Below are 15,320 nucleotides of genomic sequence, written 5' to 3' on the forward strand. Positions count from 1 at the left end.
TAGCTTCGGACGGTTCGAGTCACACAGGTTGAAAAGGCGTGCCGTGGTTGGTGTGGCGCGCTTATCGATATGGAAAGAGCTCCATCATTGATGTCAGATCTCTCGGCCCATCTGCTTTCCCTCAGTTCAAATGGCGACTGGCATTCGAATACTACGGTCACCGAGCTCTGTGCTCTCAAAATGCGCTCAATTGTCACGGAATTTCCGACCTGAAGCGCGCTGCTTCTCCCTCTTCTCCCGCCCTAGGTCAGCCTACGAAGAGCATGTGCCACTGAGTCCTGTGGGGCGGCTGCAGTTGGCAATCAGCTCTGGTCTCGAGGCTTTCTTAGACCCAAGGAAAGGGGGTACATACACTGCACCGATTCCCCATGCTACGTACTAACGTGTCTGCAGATGCTGTTGCTGACTTTGGTGAGGCAACTGCGCAGCCGTACTTCATATACAAGCTTCGAGACCGCATGCTCATGAACCCCACTGGGCGACGAATACTACGAGATAGACCTCGATTAACGTCCAAATCACTTGACATTCCTCGTCTTCGCGCGTTACCTTCCAACACGGTCGGCCACAACTATGCTGCATGGCTAGATGCAGAGGGCGTCACACCGGACACACGTGCGCAGGTGCGGTACATAGACGATGAGGAGTGCGCATACGTGATGCAGCGATACCGCGAGTGCCACGACTTCTATCACGCTTTGGTGGGACTGCCGGTCTTTCGGGAAGGAGAAGTCGCCCTGAAGGCCTTCGAGTTCGCCAACACTGGACTGCCAATGACAGGGCTTGCTGTCTTCAGCGCGCTCACATTAAAGAAAGGCGAGTGGAGACGGTTCCTAGATATTTACGGACCCTGGGCGGTCAGAAACGGTGCCCGCGCCGACGATGTGGTCAACGTCTACTGGGAAGAAGAGTTGGAGACGGATATCAACGAATTGAGAACAAGACTTGGCATTGAAACGCCACCAGATTTGCGCGCAATGCGCAGAGAGGCGCGTGAAGCGCGTAGAAGAGAGAAGGAAGCGAAGGAAGCCATGGCGCGGGCTGCTGTATGATTACTAACAATGGACAAAATCCAAGACGTGTTCACACTATCACCAGTCCTTATTCTGAGACGACTACTTTTGACCAGACGCGCAAGACGACAGGCAGAACTTCGGACCGCACCGTTCGGATTACCGCAAGTCGGCAGCCCTTCCTTTCGCATAGCAGCAAGACTGGATGCGAATATGTCTATACTCTCATAGCTCTGGAAATGTTGTCTACCTGCGACCAATGGGTCGCGAGGGAAAACACGTTGGAAGACGCGGAAAATGATGATGCAGGGTCGAATCCTGAAGGACAATCGAAGCCCCATCTGTGGGGCGCCCAGAAGCACGGCATCGATCAAGACAAAGGGATGCGCTTGTCATTCATCTCTAGACGGTCGCTAACTTGAGATCTTCAAATAGAAGAAAGGTCCATCGTCCTTCTATTCCCCAGACGCGCGGGCGGGCGATCAGCAAGCTGACCGCCGTTAAGCAAGGGGCTCTGCTCCGCGGCTCTTTTCGCACGGCATGTGTCTGAACTGAATCCTGCACAACCGTAGCCTTCTGTGAGCTATTGTTGACGCCAGTGTATGTCTCCACGGCTGGTGATGCTGAAGGCGTTGCCAACGATCAAGATATACAGATGACTGCACGGTACTGTCACGCTGGGGAGCACAATAGCACACCACCGGTCCGACCCGTGCAGGTCGAGTAACACGTGTGATCGTTCATTACACAGCAGCCGCGCACACCCCCGCATGAATTGTCGAATGGATCGGCTATGGCATATCCGCCTTGTCCGCCTGTGCCGCAGGACGATTGCCTTCATTTGAAACGTCCATCTTCAATTTCCAGCTACTTGGGAATGCAAATTGGATGATCGAGTAAGCTGATATGAAAGCCAACCTGCAGCTATAGCCCGAAGTAGCAACTCCCCCACTTTTGTTTCGCTGGCAACATGTCACAAGAGCTGCGTCTGGTCGGCGCCATGTACGAATCGATACGTATCGTGTTAACTGATTGGCACACCTCGAGACACACGGTCCGCGTAGGGAAGCCCTTGCTGCAGGTACATCCCAGCTCCAGCTTGCAGGCGCATGGAAACACTGACTCTCATTGCACAGCCTTGCGTACAGCATCGTGTCCCACCAAGCCTGTATTTTTATGTATTGGAAGTCCTTTATCGACCATTTCCAACGCAAGTACTTCCTGGCATGAACCGGCCTACCGCGTTAGGTACGAGTCCGCACGACTAAGAAGCAAACACCAACGCCGTAGATACGCGCATCCTTCGACATCTGTGTTGGTAGCTCCACGTATAATCCGCGACTGGTAACAGTATCTCATGTCACGGTCTCACAAACCTCAAGTTAAGGCATCATGACCTCTGACCGTCGGCCGGAACTCTACGCGGCTGCATTGATCCCCTACACTGCCGCTTCTACTGCGCTAGTTTTGCGGAATGTTGCGCGGCGGCAAACAAGAGTGACTATGGTCTGGGAGGACTACTTGTCGATAGTTGCCTTCGTAAGTACATGATACTCGTTGCGCGATCGGGTACTCACATGTCCACAGATAATAGGAACTGGGTTTACATTCATCAGCCTGTTCAGTACAGTTACCACCTCAGCCTCGTCAGGATACCGCTGACTCCAGCAGAGACACGATGGGGATTCGGTCTTCCAATGAAAGACATCGATCTTCCGGCTGATGAGATTGTCCATCACTACTTTGTCGACCTTTGGGCCGACATGTGTAAGTAGTCCTTACTTATAAGCTATGGCAACTGACAAGCACAGGGATGTACACCTTCTCCGTCGGTCTCAGCAAATTTGTCATCCTCGGCTTCTACTGGCGAATGTTTTCCTTATCGATGATCCGGTGGCCCATTCGAACTCTTTTTGGGCTGTCCGCAGCATGGATGATCGCTAGGGTATGTTTACTTTTGCGTCGATCGGAAAAGTGAGAATCCGAACGCTGACAAAGTAGGTCACGCTCATCTGCTTGCAATGCACACCGATACGCAAATTCTGGGATGCTGATGTACCCGGTACATGTCCTTTGACACCAATGATGTCGCTCTTTGGTGCAGGGATACCGCACTTCATCATCGAGCTCGGCATTCTCCTTTGTCCCATGTTTGAGATCTGGAAGTTACACTTGCCATGGAGGCGCAGGCTGGCAGTCGCAGTCATGTTCACCGCTGGTATTGCAGTATGCCTCTCAGCCCTGATGACAATCGTCCATACTCTCGCGCTCGACAAGAAGATGGACAAAGACTTGACATGGGACGGCCTTGAGGACCAAATCTGGGCTGTCTGCGATGTCAATCTCGCGTCGCTGGCGAGTGAGTAGACTCGTATCATTTTCAACACCTCTGCTAACCATCCCACAGCGTCACTCCCCCTCCTCCGCCCTGCTTTCCGTTCCTTCGGCGGCTTTTTCAGCTCAGTAAGAGGCACCACCGCGCCTGGGCCCTCGCAAAACTACAAGGGTACTGGTTCCACACCCACATATGGCAGCGCACCTGTGAAACGCTCAAATGGCAGTCGTCCCGACTCGGACTCGGAAGTCGGATTCGTCGACGAGGGCGGCCTTTTGGCTGGATGCGATATCGCTGGCTCGAGCAAGGCTTTCGCTATGCATGATCTCACTCCACGAGACTCAGACTCGGGCGATGAGAAAGTGGGGATCCACGTCCGGAATGAGACGAGGATCGTGTATCACGATATGGCCGTGAAGCCATAGGTACGGAGGGTGTGCGCCGTTGCTTTGGCAAGAAAAAGAGCGAGCAAGATATCACGCGAGATACCACATACTAATACTATACATAATAGACCATCGTTACCGCCGTTAATCGACCTATCTCCTTCCTAGGTAGGTACGCGCTCTTATATGCTCTGGATAGCGCGTGAGCAAGTTTGGGTAGGAACAATCCCCAACCAAACCTTTCTGGCCATGCATAGCCACATGCCGCCTTCTCACCGACCCAGAAATTGAATTGACATTAATATTCCGCAACCGCCGCTCTACCTTCGCGGCCATCGCGGATCAACACGCTTACATAGCGAAGATACCCTCGCTTGCAGGCTGAGTGCCTATAAACAATGTGCAATGAAGGGACTGATATCCTGCAGCTTTGTTCACACAAAGCTAGTCACCTTCTTGATTGGCCACGACAAAATTCCCGTCACTGCTCAGTCTGGCACGGTCGCAGTTCCTTCTGCGCCTTTGGATCGACTCTTCCATGAACCTGTATGAGAGGCTGAAGGCAACATCGCTCGTTTCCCTGAGATCACTGTGGGAGACTTCGACATGATCTGCCGACTAGGATGCAATGCCTCCACCCAATCCGCTTTTCTCCCCCGGCGCAAAGACAATGAAACGTTTTCAGCTTCACGAAAAACGCAGAACGAGCACCACCTTCACTATCACTGTCGTCATTTCCTTGGCGAGCTCGAGGAAATCTAGTTTATCGACACCTGACCAGATCCCTCATCGGCAGGCAAACTTTCCAAAACGTCGCAAAATGCCGTTCGCCACGAGGTAAGTGCCCTGTCGTACTGCCATCACTCCGTCACTAACTAGCTGCAGTGTACTGCACTCGAAGCTCTGCACATTTCTTATCGGCGTCGATGAGGCTTCAGTGACTGTCCATTCAGGTGCGATCGCAGCTCTTTCTGTGCCTCTGGACCGAGCTATTAATGGTAATTTGAAAGGTGCACAAGAGAACGACGTGCGCTTTCCAGATATCGAAGTGGAAGATTTCGAGAGAATTTGCGCAGTTGCTTATGGCGCCGAACTACTGCTCCCAGAAGTCCGCAAACTACCAGCCTCCGAACTCAACATAAAAAAAGACTACTGGCTGTCAAGCTCTCGCATTATAGGCCCAGGTAGCGCGAGCATACGCAACAACAAGCTGACAACACATGTTTTGTGTAACACCACCGGTGACCTCAACCGCCTGCCAAACGCCCCGATCAGGACTGGCCCCAAAGTACTTCACAACAATATCGTCGACAGAAACAAGAGTTTCAAGTTCCTCGAGCTCCCGGACGAAGACGATTCACCTGGCCTGAAGACCTCGACGGAGACAGTCAAAAGGCAAAACACCAACGAAACTCGGCTTAGAATCAGATTGTTACTCAAGCCCTACTTTCCTACGCTCGAATTTACATGTTCGCGGACGGGCAGCTCATCACAAAGTTGCAGGTAGACGCAGAGGCTGGTCTGAGGAATCTCGGTCGTATCGACATTTACCCACCTACGCCCTCAGCAGTACTGGAGCTGGTCCGGTATGTATACAATAGCGAAATCGTGCCTGATTGAGGTGATGGCGAGGGCATGCACCCTCTGCACGAGATCGTGGTGCATTTCATGGCCCTCCACTTCTCAGCATTCCGCGACTATGCTCCGCATCGAGAGCTCATGAGGCATAGAGGAGATTACGGCCTGGACCTACAAGACGTCATCGCAGAATAGTTTCTCTGACGAGTTGCTATAAACATCCAGAGCTGGTGCTGAGATTGCTACGAGGAACCGAATGCCAATAACAAGGGATGTACAAGGATTGATACGAACGCTGTAGCTATACGTGCACCTTCAGAGCTAGGCAAGAGGCACTTTGATCAAACACGTCCATTCCCAATCTAGATGACATATATAGGGGTATTATCAGTTTCCTAACCACATGCATCCCGTGGGCCATCTACCAAACCCCAAACCCAATGCCGCTGATAAACGACAATAGTCCACCATCAACACCGACTCCTTATGCATGAAAGGTCTGGCCATGCAGATGCAAAGATGAACAAATAATAATGGCTATGAAGCGCCCAGTAGACAAAGGAAATGTATGTATATGAAAGGAGCCTAGTTCTGATCAAGCTCATCGTCCGAGAATCTGAATGCGCTGTCCGAAGAGGATTTCTGCGCCCTCTCTGACGCCTTGCGGACATGTCGTGGTGAGACTGGGGACACGCTCTCGACCCACGAGCGGCTCGAGAAGCGCGAAGATGAGGACGAGGGGCGGGAGAAGTTGCGCACACCCGCTGGCGCGGGCGAAGGAGCGAAATCCCTCAACGCTGGCGTTGCGGCTCGAGGCGCAGGTTGAGAGGGAGGGTCTGGAGGCTTTCCCGCGGCGTGCGGGGGCCAGGTTGCGTGCGCGTCGGCGGGGAAGTCGGCGCCTGGTTCCTGTCAGCTTTCCTCCCAGCCAGGCCGTGTGTGATGCGAGCGAGAGGAAAGTAGGGCAGTTAAAAGGGAGTCGCACTGGACTACGCACTCGCCACGCCCAGCCCTTCGCAGAGCCGCTTCCGCCACAGCCCGCACGCTTCCTCGAAGCCCTCCATTACCTCACTGCACGCGCGCTTCGCCTCGCGCTCACGCAGCCGTCGATCCCAGTCCCCACGCTCGATGAATTCTCGCCCTTCGACTGTGCGCTCCGTCTCGCGCTTCCACTCGTGCAGCTGCTCTTTACTTGTTCGCAGTCTCCGTGCGGCGTTCGTGGTTGTTTGCCGTGACATGTGCAGCGTGTCGCTGACGTTGGAGAGGTGTTGCAGGAGTTCACGCGTAGAGAGTGTGAGGTGCGACAGCGAGACTATGGGGTCTGCGGAGCTGTGGGGGAGGGATTGGAGGGTTTGTTCTACGAGGGGGAGGAGCTCTTCGATCGCGTCCGGCGAGGGGATTATAGCGCGAGGGCCGGTGAAGGATGCGGTGAGGGAAGTGAGGACGCGAGATTGGTGGGTCAGGTGCGTTGTGAGGGAGTCGTGGGCGGTTTTGAGACTGTGGAGTGTTAGCTGGGGCGTCTTTGGGTGAGGACGGTGGAAAGTACCGTGTTGCGCCATTCTCGACGGCGATCTGGCTACCTAGGTCGCGGAGATGCTCTGTGACGCGCTTGACGACTTCGTCTGAAGCGCTGCCGTTCTCCTCCATGCCTCGCCGTGCTAGACTCTCGATAGCGGCCATGCGCGACTCGAGGGCTGGATTGATGCCCTCATTCTCCAAATCCGAGTCGTCTCCATAGTCCGAACCGTCGTACAGCGACCGTGGCCTGTTGTATCTCTTCGACTTGATTGCCGCGCTTGGACTCAGCGTGGCTCTCGAGTGTGTGGAAGGAGAGCTCTGCAGTGCAACCCCGCTATCCCTCACACCATTCAGATCCACCAAGCCCGGCGCTCCTGTTGACCCGTCGTGCTCTACGGCCGTGCCAATATCTGCCGGAGCCTCTTGTGTATGCTCCAGCTCCTCGCCGAATTGGCTGTCCATCTCCTCGTCCTCACTCCCCCATTCGCCCAACTCGTCCGCAAGATTGCCCAAGCCCCCACCATTGTCACCGCCTCCGTCGAAACGCTGCGCAGGGCTGCCATGATCAAATTCGTGCGAAGAGCGTGGTGTAACTGGCGAGTACCCGGATCTGGAGCCGGGGCGGTTGAACGACTGCCGTCTGGACTGTGACATATCGGGACTAGACGGGTGTCGGCGGTGGGACGAAGCCGGCCTGTGGGTAGGCGTCCGTGGCGGGGAGGACATGGTCGAGAGAATTACTGTAGCGTCGAAGAACGAGGTGGAAATATTTGGCGCATCGGAGCTCGGCAAAGTGTAACGGTGTTAGTGACCCTGGTTGATCGCAATGCGCGCTATGTCCCCTTCGTGATTGCCCTCTCCTTTTACGTCGCGTTTATGGGTGAAGATCTTGGCACCTGGTACAGAACAACCGGGGAGCGCTGCGTCAGAGTGTGGTGGTGGGCTAACGTCGCGTTCGTAGTGGAGTCTCGTGAATGTACAACGAATTGTGAGGCTTGGGGCTAGTTCAGCTTGGCCGCGGAGATTGGATGAATGCGGTGAAAGGGTCCAATGTGAGAACGATGTCGATAAAGTCAGTGACAACGAGTGTCTCCTGAATCATGCGAATATATCTCAATTCTCGGATCCCCTGGAGGACATCGATGCTTTGTTTGTTGTCCCAAATGTGTGCTTTGACCTAGGAAGACGCCAGATCTCTGCTTGGTGGTCAACACCTACATTAGCGTCACGCTGTCCATGAGCAAATATGACAATGAGATGCTTCTCATGCTTCCTGTAATAAAAACGCGCTCGGGCATGCTTTGTGGCCTCCTGCGTTTCACCACAGTTGACTTTGTACAGAAACAAAATGCATGCTTTGACTACGCTCAAATGCTCAATCGATGTTCGTGCCATACCCAAGGACGCCCGTAATGCAGACGGGTATCACTCTGACCGTACCCACAAACCGAAAGATGCAGGCCCGTACCGGCGATGTCTCCAACGCCATAGTGTGAGACATTCCAGGCTTTCTCTGCGTATCACCGCAGAGAAGCCATCCTACTATAGACGAACCGCGTCCCGCAGAACGCCCGCAATGCCCTTGAAATGCCGCTGAATCAGAAGCCGTGTATGCGTGGTGTATCGTGCGCGATCATTTGGTCTGGTCGAGGTTGGCGAGTTGCTTCTTGAGCACGTCAAAGAAGTTCTGCCCGTTGGGCATTTTGTGTGAAGTGCCGGCGCCTGTAGGATGTCAGACTAAGTGCATGAAACAAGGGCAGATAAGTATACCTCTGGCACCCCACACGCCACTACTTCTCTTAGGGACAGAGTCGCCCTCCACTTTGTGGTATACCGCCGGGTGTTCTTGAGCGCAACGTTAGCACCTATTCAGATCGCTTGAGGCCTGCAGAGGTCGCACCAGCAACGGTTTCACGGTACTCTGCAGAGTGTCAGCAAAGTTCTTCTCAAGTATCCCGAGGACCAGGATACAGTTCCAATTTGTGCGCCAGGTTGGTGGCACTCACTCTTCTTCAGATAATCCCTGACCTCAACGGCATTGAACTCGCGCACAGGCACGTGCTCTTCCTTGGGAGCACCCACTGGCGCTGCCTGACCTGGCCCTGTAGGCTTGTTGCTCTGAGTAGCTTTGTTGCCCCACACGTTGCCTGGCGCTGGTGAGGCTTGCTGCCGTCCGTCCTTCGGATTGCCTTGTCCTGACCTCCGCCAGCTGCAAGATTGTTAGCTTCAGCACACCCAAGTAAATTGAGGCGCATACCGATTCTCGCCCACGCCACTCATTGTCGCAATTCTGAGGATCGGTGGGGGAGGCGGGGGAACGATGCCGTGGTGGATATAAATGATGGCAGTAGCTCTCTAACCGCGGCCTGCATGACGAGAGTCAAACTAGGGTCCAATTGGGATGACGCCGCGACCAATTGGAGTGCCGCATCGGCATGTTTACATGAGAGAACAAGTGAACAGCTCACCATGCTAGTCTTCTTCCAGCTAAAACTTGCAGCCGTTCACGGACATATGCGGTTCACTGGAGGGGGTTTTTCAGAATTACTCGCTCAGTGCCGTGTGTTGTTCATCACGTGTGAGTCAAGGTTCAAGCAGATCCACGACACTGGAAAATCTACTTGTATTAAATGTCGGTGAACCTGCTGGATAGTCACATCGACGGTTCCATTGGTCTAAGTCGACTCGTTGTCACTCTGCTCCGTGCTCTTTGGGCGTTCGACGCGTTCCATGCGTCTCCACAGAGCCAGGAAACCACCGCCGACTACCATCTGGCCCGCCTTTGGGCGGCAGACCATGGCCCATTTCTCCTCTTCCTTGGCTAGGATCTCTGCCAACTCACCGTCTCTTGCCTCTTGGCCCTTCACTGGATCGATAGGCTCTGCATCTCCAGGCTCTGGAGACTCCTTGACGTCAGACTTCTTTAGTGTTGATCTTGGTCTGACTGCCCGGACATCCCAATCACGGATCATGCCTGCTCCAAGCTCAACGACTTGGTCAAGCAGGTACGGTAGCTTCTCTTCGCGGATCTTCTCCACGCACTGCGCGATTTGCGTAATACTGGGGTTGAAGACAGCAAGCAGCCCGTCCACACGCAGCGCTGGTACTACATTTGCCAGGTGAGTGTCAGCATTAGGCAAGTCTAGAAATACGTGATTCAAGAATGGCTCGTCAGTCTGTCTTGTCACCCTCTGTGATGCAAGCCATGCAGACACATCTCCCACATGAAACTCGACGTTGCCGGCATAGAGTCCGTGTCGAAAGCCTTGGACTATTTTCTTTGCGTGCTTCGAGTGCTTCCTAGAGATGTCGAGCGTGTGCACAATGGCACGTCTGCCAGGTTTCCACGACTCTATAGCTGTCTCGTGGAGATCTGATATAGACTCTCCCAGGTATATGGCGTCCTCTGGTTCTTCTACACTTATGGCGTAATCGGGCGTCTTCGCTAGAGGCGGGTTGCCAGCATGGATGGCTCGAGCAAGATGTAATGTAAGCGCACCGTGACCTGTACCAGCTTCAAGAATCTCAAACGGTGGCTCGTCGGTGGGAGTGCCCGAGGGCGTATCGACATGGATGTCGAGAAGAGAGACAATCAGGTTGGTGTCAGAAGGGTACAGCTAGCAACACTTAGCTTGGTTCCCACACAACACAGATATAACGTGTTTTCGAATGACGATAGACGCACAGGCGTGACGAGACGTGGGGTGAGCCGAACGTACTCTGCTAAAGTAGGTTCATGGACGCGATACTCGGAGCCCTTCGATGACCGCACTATCTGGCGAGGTTCTTTGCCAATGATATTGGCGTGCTCAAGAACTCCTCGGTGTGTATGTGTCGACTTCGACGCTTCCAATTTTACAAGTCTGCCGTCGACTGTGTCTTTCTTCTCTCGTAAGAGGACGACGTCTCCGTCCTTGAAAGCGCGACGTAGGCCTGCGCTGGTGCTGAAGGTTCTAGCAGGTCTTGGGGCCGCTGCGCATCGAAGCTGCCGCAAGCAGTGGGTACGCATAGCTCAGCGTACTCGTTGAATATGCTTGTTGTGTTGGTGAGGTCTGGCTTGCGGACGAGCAATGAAAAGAAAGAACGATGCAGGGTTCACGCTACGTTCGGGGGTGAGTGGGGCCTCCGCAGTGAACCAGCGTCGATCAAGGATTCGAAAAGCCAAGCAATCACACGCGCAAGGATACATCCATCGATGGCTGCCTCCTGCGCCCAAATCTCTTACTATTAACCTGAAGAGCGTGTGCCATGGCGACAGCGCTACGGGACTCTTTCACGACGTTTCTCTTCTTTAAAGACATATGCGGCTGAACGGCCACTAACTTCATCATGACCCGCCGAATAGTACGTTCATGTGCTTCTGGGGTCATGTATACTGCTAACATGTTCAACAGGTCCGAACGGGCGTTCAGCTCATTGCTTTTACAATCATTGCCTGCGTCCTGGTCTTCTTCGTGGACAACCAATACCGCGTCCTCCCCCAATCTGTTCACAGCCACCTTCCCCTACACCACGAGGGTCTCGTCATCACCGATATCGCCGTAACGACGTGCTCGAGCCTGAACCCGCTGTCTAAATGTATGCTAGACCAGAAGAAGTGGCACCGCGTGGAGAAGGACCTCTACCTTGGGTCTGGCTGGGTCTCGAAGGCATTCGTACACATCAAGCGCAAGAGAGAGGAGGAGCTCACGAGTGATGACAAGGTCATCATCGATGTGCGCACCGGAAAGCTTGACCCGTCCGTAGGCGAGAAGGCTCAAGCTTCGGAGAAGTGGGAGTCTCGCTCGGCAGGAGTATGGATCAAGAGATCACTCAAGCGTCACGCGAGCGACTCGAAGCAGGCCGTGACTGCTGTGGATATACTGTTTGGATCTGACGCAGTGGAGCCACGACCTGGGTGGGAGCTGGTCAAGAATGGCGCACTGCACCTGGAGGCCACAGGGAAGGACCCGCGCCTAAGCATACGTCGGGGTGCACCACATACGATTGAGAAGCCAATTCCTAAGATCAGGAAGGACGGTAAGTTCAAGATCATGCAAATCTCTGATCTTCATCTGAGCACTGGCTTGGGAGCGTGCCGGGATCCGGAGCCTAAGGGCCACAACGGTGGCCACTGCGATGCCGATCCAAGAACGTTGGACTTCGTCGAACGTGTGTTGGACGAGGAGAAACCTGACATTGTAGTGCTGTCTGGCGATCAGGTTAACGGCGACACCGCACCAGATATTCAGAGTGTACGTCTCGCATCATTTTTCTCTTTTCAATCTACTCACGCTTTCCAGGCCCTCTTCAAGATCATCGAGCCTCTCGTCGAGCGCAAGATACCGTACGCAGCCATCTTTGGCAACCATGACGACGAAGGCACATTGTCTCGCGCCGCGCAGATGTCCCTCTACGAACAATTGCCTTACTCACTGTCAGAAGCCGGACCGAATACCATCGCCGGCGTAGGCAACTACTACGTGGAGGTGCAAGCACATGCCAGCAAACACGCAGCACTCACACTTTACATGCTCGATACCCATGCATACTCGCCGGACGAGGCCCACTTCCGCGGCTACGACTGGATCAAACCAAATCAGATCGACTGGTTCAAGAAAACCGCCGAGAGCCTGAAGGACACCCACAGCAAGTACACTCACAAGCACTTGGACATGGCATTCATTCACATCCCCCTCCCTGAGTATGCGGACAGGAACAACGAGTGGGTCGGTAACTGGACGGAGGGCGTGACAGCGCCTGCTTTCAATACGCACTTCAAAGACGAGCTGGTCAAGCAGGGCGTAAAATTTGTTTCTTGTGGTCATGACCACGTGAACGATTATTGTATGCTTTCAAAGGAGCACGCAACACAAGAGCCTGAGCTGTGGATGTGCTATGCTGGTGGCAGCGGATTCGGCGGGTACGGTGGATACAACAACTTCCACCGTAGGCTACGTGTATTCGAGATCGACACAAATACCGCGCGGATTTCAACATGGAAGAGGCTAGAGTATGGTGACATAGGCAAGAGGCTGGACGAACAGATGATTGTCGATGCTGGACGAGTCCTGCCGGTGCGAAGGGATGATCAGGGATAAGGCCACCGGGCCAGTTTTCAGTAAATAAGGCGTTTTCGGTGTTGAAGTGTGCCATGGCGGAGGTTTTGAGGCCTCAATATTACGTATGCATGGCTGGCTGGGCGCAAGTATGTTCTACTTTGTTCTTCACATAATCAATATCTATACGTCCTTACTTCATGTCCGGTGTACTTAGTCCGCACACAACACATGCGTGTAGTCAAGGCCTAAGAGAAAATATGTTTGTACTTGTGCGTCACTGCCTTCACGCCACGCCCAGCACGCCACAACGATACTACCATCACCTACCAGACTACTACAGTAAAAAAAAGTGTTACTGCGCAACAAAAGTAGCAAAAAGAACAGCCAGCCTCGGATTGTTGTGTCCGTTTTAAACCAACTACTGAAGACCCGCAACACTCTCCTGGGAGTTACATAAAGTGTCAGAAGATCTTTGGATTTTTTCACGACCTAGAATCGAACCATAAGCTCTCAAAGACTGCAGCCAATCTTACTTGGAACTCAGTCTCAAAACACAATGGTGTCCGGTGAACCGCCAGACCAACTTTTCAGATGACTGGATTTGGTGAGAGAGAGAGGGAACGATTTGGAAATATATGCGCGAGGTTATTGAGGCGAGACTGTAGATAGGTGCTCTGATGGTGAGAGCGTGTCGTTTGCGCTGTGTGTGTGGCCGTGAGCTGGAGGTGGGTGGGCGGCAACGAGGTAAGCGCGGGCGATAGACGAAGACGAGCTTTGACATCACCTCTGACAAGAGTTTGACGCTTCTTGCGACCAAAAAGTTTCGATGCTACCTTGCCTCCACCATAAGGCGTCTCAGACAGATATAACGACGACTTCCGGCTTCTTCTGAGACGCTTGTTGAGACGCTTTCAAAAGCTTCTCGTAATGTTGGAATTTCTTTGCGTTTTGTTCGTCAGCGTCGACCATGCTTAATTCGTCTTTGACCGAGTCCGCTGCCACTGTTGGAGCAGTTTCAAAAATCTTTGTGTCCACTTATCCTCTTCATTACGAGCTGAGCTGGTGGTGATTTACTCTGCGCTAAGCGTCGTTCAAGCAGATGATAGCCTATTGACTACGATGCTTGGTTCTGTCCCAGACCCCCAAACGATGATCTCTCTGCTTGTTAGCATCATTTGATCCGGAGAAGGCAACACCACAGTCCCATTGCGCTTTTCTGAGTCTTCATCAGAGACTGAAGGCTGATGTGATGATTCGCTGTGTAACTCTGACATTGATGGCCCGAAGACGAAATGGTACAGCCAGGTCGCAGTGTCGAAGGTGTACTGTTCGCGAAGGTCCGGCTCTGCCCGCTTGCCATGAAGAGGATCGAATGGCTTATCGTCTTCAGCGACCTCGTTTCGCGCGCTCTCTACCGATCGTTGATTCGTCTGTACAACAGTTTCTGTGATCTTACGCTGAGTTGTAGCCGGATCTACAGCGGGCGCATTAGGCAGTCTACAGCGGTCAGCAACGGAGTGGCATACTCTCTTAGTGATACTGTTGCGGCAAACGTAGCCGCTGTATGGTCGATGGAAACTGCGCTGAGTTGCTTGCTAGCTAGGAGGCGACTATATATACATGTCCTGAGGCGTGCTAGTCCAAGGTAGTCAACTAAGGTGACGATCAAGGCCTATAGGACCGAATTGCACCGCAACAGATACTTACGTGTGATTTACCTGTACATTCACAAGCACGGCCACTGCAATATTGAAAGCTACATAATCAATGCCTTCTCAATGCCTTCGATATTTTTGAGCAGGGGTTTTGCCATAGGTTTCTTTATAGTCCAGATGAATCTCTTCAAACTACTTGGGGACTCCAGAAGGTTTGTCAATTCGGCTTCGACGAATTTCCATCCCTTGATGATGCTCGTTGTGCTTGCATGCAGTTCGCCCACACAACGTCTCGTTGTTGCGCAGTATGTCGGCTAGCACCTGCAGGCTCGTAAAGAACTGCGAGAGCCTCTGCGTGATCTCAGCCATCTCAGCCATCTCAGCCATCTCTTTCTCGCGCATGTGTGAACGTTGTGGTGACTTTGAAGAGCGCTTTGGCGAATTTGACAGCTCCATGGGCGGTTGCAGCCACTGCAGTTTGGTGAGAAAGGGGAGTTGCAATGCGCAAAGATACTCACAGGTCACCGCGCTCGCTACCAAGCCCACAACTTCAGCCATGTTGTTGATAGAGGCTGTCTGCTACAAAGCGAGGTACAATTTGGAGAAGTTGCGACTTCATACCGGATAGTAACCGACAAGGCAATGCTACCGCACTCAGCCCCACACTGTGCAGATAGGGGCGGCTCTCAGCCTGTGCACTTCCTGCAGTAGGCATGCATGTGTTCTACTAGTGTTACAATTGGAGGGTACTGTCACGTAATGCATCGGCTGAACGACCTTTCTGGACCGATATGCAA

At 53.2% G+C, this 15,320-nt stretch overlaps 8 protein-coding genes across 8 annotated transcripts; 4 read left to right on the plus strand and 4 right to left on the minus strand.

The window, feature by feature from the left end:
* The first annotated feature begins 22 nt into the window (after positions 1 to 22).
* M421DRAFT_415210 (ubiquinone biosynthesis protein COQ4, mitochondrial) lies at positions 23 to 1,471 on the plus strand. Its single transcript, XM_033590613.1, has 2 exons — positions 23 to 344; positions 394 to 1,471. The coding sequence occupies exons 1-2, from the start codon at positions 131 to 133 to the stop codon at positions 1,050 to 1,052; spliced, it is 873 nt and encodes a 290-aa protein (XP_033454408.1). The 5' UTR covers positions 23 to 130; the 3' UTR covers positions 1,053 to 1,471.
* Positions 1,472 to 2,650: 1,179 nt separating this feature from the next.
* On the plus strand, positions 2,651 to 3,878 carry M421DRAFT_415212 (uncharacterized protein). The gene is made up of 4 exons (XM_033590614.1): positions 2,651 to 2,780; positions 2,825 to 2,958; positions 3,015 to 3,372; positions 3,421 to 3,878. Exons 1-4 carry the CDS (start codon positions 2,711 to 2,713, stop codon positions 3,771 to 3,773), a joined length of 915 nt encoding a protein of 304 aa, XP_033454409.1. The 5' UTR covers positions 2,651 to 2,710; the 3' UTR covers positions 3,774 to 3,878.
* Positions 3,879 to 4,068: 190 nt separating this feature from the next.
* M421DRAFT_114373 (uncharacterized protein) lies at positions 4,069 to 5,587 on the plus strand. The gene is made up of 2 exons (XM_033587232.1): positions 4,069 to 4,571; positions 4,620 to 5,587. Exons 1-2 carry the CDS (start codon positions 4,363 to 4,365, stop codon positions 5,239 to 5,241), a joined length of 831 nt encoding a protein of 276 aa, XP_033454410.1. The 5' UTR covers positions 4,069 to 4,362; the 3' UTR covers positions 5,242 to 5,587.
* A 711-nt stretch (positions 5,588 to 6,298) lies between these two features.
* On the minus strand, positions 6,299 to 7,553 carry M421DRAFT_51386 (uncharacterized protein; the record flags this gene model as incomplete). Its single annotated transcript, XM_033594928.1, has 2 exons — positions 6,299 to 6,806; positions 6,856 to 7,553. 2 exons carry the CDS (start codon positions 7,551 to 7,553, stop codon positions 6,299 to 6,301), a joined length of 1,206 nt encoding a protein of 401 aa, XP_033454411.1.
* A 788-nt stretch (positions 7,554 to 8,341) lies between these two features.
* Positions 8,342 to 9,330, minus strand: M421DRAFT_114353 (uncharacterized protein). The gene is made up of 5 exons (XM_033587231.1): positions 9,085 to 9,330; positions 8,834 to 9,036; positions 8,728 to 8,748; positions 8,598 to 8,672; positions 8,342 to 8,549 (listed from the first exon to the last, which is right to left on the minus strand). Exons 1-5 carry the CDS (start codon positions 9,105 to 9,107, stop codon positions 8,461 to 8,463), a joined length of 411 nt encoding a protein of 136 aa, XP_033454412.1. The 5' UTR covers positions 9,108 to 9,330; the 3' UTR covers positions 8,342 to 8,460.
* A 105-nt stretch (positions 9,331 to 9,435) lies between these two features.
* Positions 9,436 to 10,919, minus strand: M421DRAFT_415215 (S-adenosyl-L-methionine-dependent methyltransferase). The gene is made up of 2 exons (XM_033590615.1): positions 10,513 to 10,919; positions 9,436 to 10,444 (listed from the first exon to the last, which is right to left on the minus strand). The coding sequence occupies exons 1-2, from the start codon at positions 10,834 to 10,836 to the stop codon at positions 9,503 to 9,505; spliced, it is 1,266 nt and encodes a 421-aa protein (XP_033454413.1). The 5' UTR covers positions 10,837 to 10,919; the 3' UTR covers positions 9,436 to 9,502.
* An 84-nt stretch (positions 10,920 to 11,003) lies between these two features.
* M421DRAFT_415216 (Metallo-dependent phosphatase) lies at positions 11,004 to 13,109 on the plus strand. Its single transcript, XM_033590616.1, has 3 exons — positions 11,004 to 11,171; positions 11,222 to 12,061; positions 12,110 to 13,109. The coding sequence occupies exons 1-3, from the start codon at positions 11,157 to 11,159 to the stop codon at positions 12,905 to 12,907; spliced, it is 1,653 nt and encodes a 550-aa protein (XP_033454414.1). The 5' UTR covers positions 11,004 to 11,156; the 3' UTR covers positions 12,908 to 13,109.
* Positions 13,110 to 13,959: 850 nt separating this feature from the next.
* On the minus strand, positions 13,960 to 15,081 carry M421DRAFT_88181 (uncharacterized protein; the record flags this gene model as incomplete). Its single annotated transcript, XM_033597639.1, has 3 exons — positions 13,960 to 14,365; positions 14,576 to 14,586; positions 14,845 to 15,081. 3 exons carry the CDS (start codon positions 15,079 to 15,081, stop codon positions 13,960 to 13,962), a joined length of 654 nt encoding a protein of 217 aa, XP_033454415.1.
* Between the last annotated feature and the right edge of the window lie 239 nt (positions 15,082 to 15,320).

This window comes from Didymella exigua (genome assembly GCF_010094145.1).
Source record: "Didymella exigua CBS 183.55 unplaced genomic scaffold M421scaffold_1, whole genome shotgun sequence".
NCBI lineage: Eukaryota > Fungi > Ascomycota > Dothideomycetes > Pleosporales > Didymellaceae > Didymella > Didymella exigua.

What these genes read in the sequence shown, in the direction of transcription:
- M421DRAFT_415210 (XM_033590613.1), top strand. Translation starts at nt 131, where the DNA reads ATGGCGACTGGCATTCGAATACTACGGTCACCGAGCTCTGTGCTCTCA. An exon ending in CTTAGACCCAAGGAAAGGGG is followed by an intron (nt 345 to 393) that starts GTACATACACTG and finishes ACGTGTCTGCAG; the next exon opens with ATGCTGTTGCTGACTTTGGT.
- M421DRAFT_415212 (XM_033590614.1), top strand. Translation starts at nt 2,711, where the DNA reads ATGAAAGACATCGATCTTCCGGCTGATGAGATTGTCCATCACTACTTT. An exon ending in CAGCATGGATGATCGCTAGG is followed by an intron (nt 2,959 to 3,014) that starts GTATGTTTACTT and finishes CTGACAAAGTAG; the next exon opens with GTCACGCTCATCTGCTTGCA. An exon ending in CAATCTCGCGTCGCTGGCGA is followed by an intron (nt 3,373 to 3,420) that starts GTGAGTAGACTC and finishes ACCATCCCACAG; the next exon opens with CGTCACTCCCCCTCCTCCGC.
- M421DRAFT_114373 (XM_033587232.1), top strand. Translation starts at nt 4,363, where the DNA reads ATGCCTCCACCCAATCCGCTTTTCTCCCCCGGCGCAAAGACAATGAAA. An exon ending in AAAATGCCGTTCGCCACGAG is followed by an intron (nt 4,572 to 4,619) that starts GTAAGTGCCCTG and finishes AACTAGCTGCAG; the next exon opens with TGTACTGCACTCGAAGCTCT.
- M421DRAFT_114353 (XM_033587231.1), bottom strand. Translation starts at nt 9,107, where the DNA reads ATGAGTGGCGTGGGCGAGAATCG. An exon ending in GTACCGTGAAACCGTTGCTG is followed by an intron (nt 8,673 to 8,727) that starts GTGCGACCTCTG and finishes GTTGCGCTCAAG; the next exon opens with AACACCCGGCGGTATACCAC. An exon ending in TGGCGTGTGGGGTGCCAGAG is followed by an intron (nt 8,550 to 8,597) that starts GTATACTTATCT and finishes GACATCCTACAG; the next exon opens with GCGCCGGCACTTCACACAAA.
- M421DRAFT_415215 (XM_033590615.1), bottom strand. Translation starts at nt 10,836, where the DNA reads ATGCGTACCCACTGCTTGCGGCAGCTTCGATGCGCAGCGGCCCCAAGA. An exon ending in CCCCACGTCTCGTCACGCCT is followed by an intron (nt 10,445 to 10,512) that starts GTGCGTCTATCG and finishes AAGTGTTGCTAG; the next exon opens with CTGTACCCTTCTGACACCAA.
- M421DRAFT_415216 (XM_033590616.1), top strand. An exon ending in CCGCACCAGATATTCAGAGT is followed by an intron (nt 12,062 to 12,109) that starts GTACGTCTCGCA and finishes CACGCTTTCCAG; the next exon opens with GCCCTCTTCAAGATCATCGA.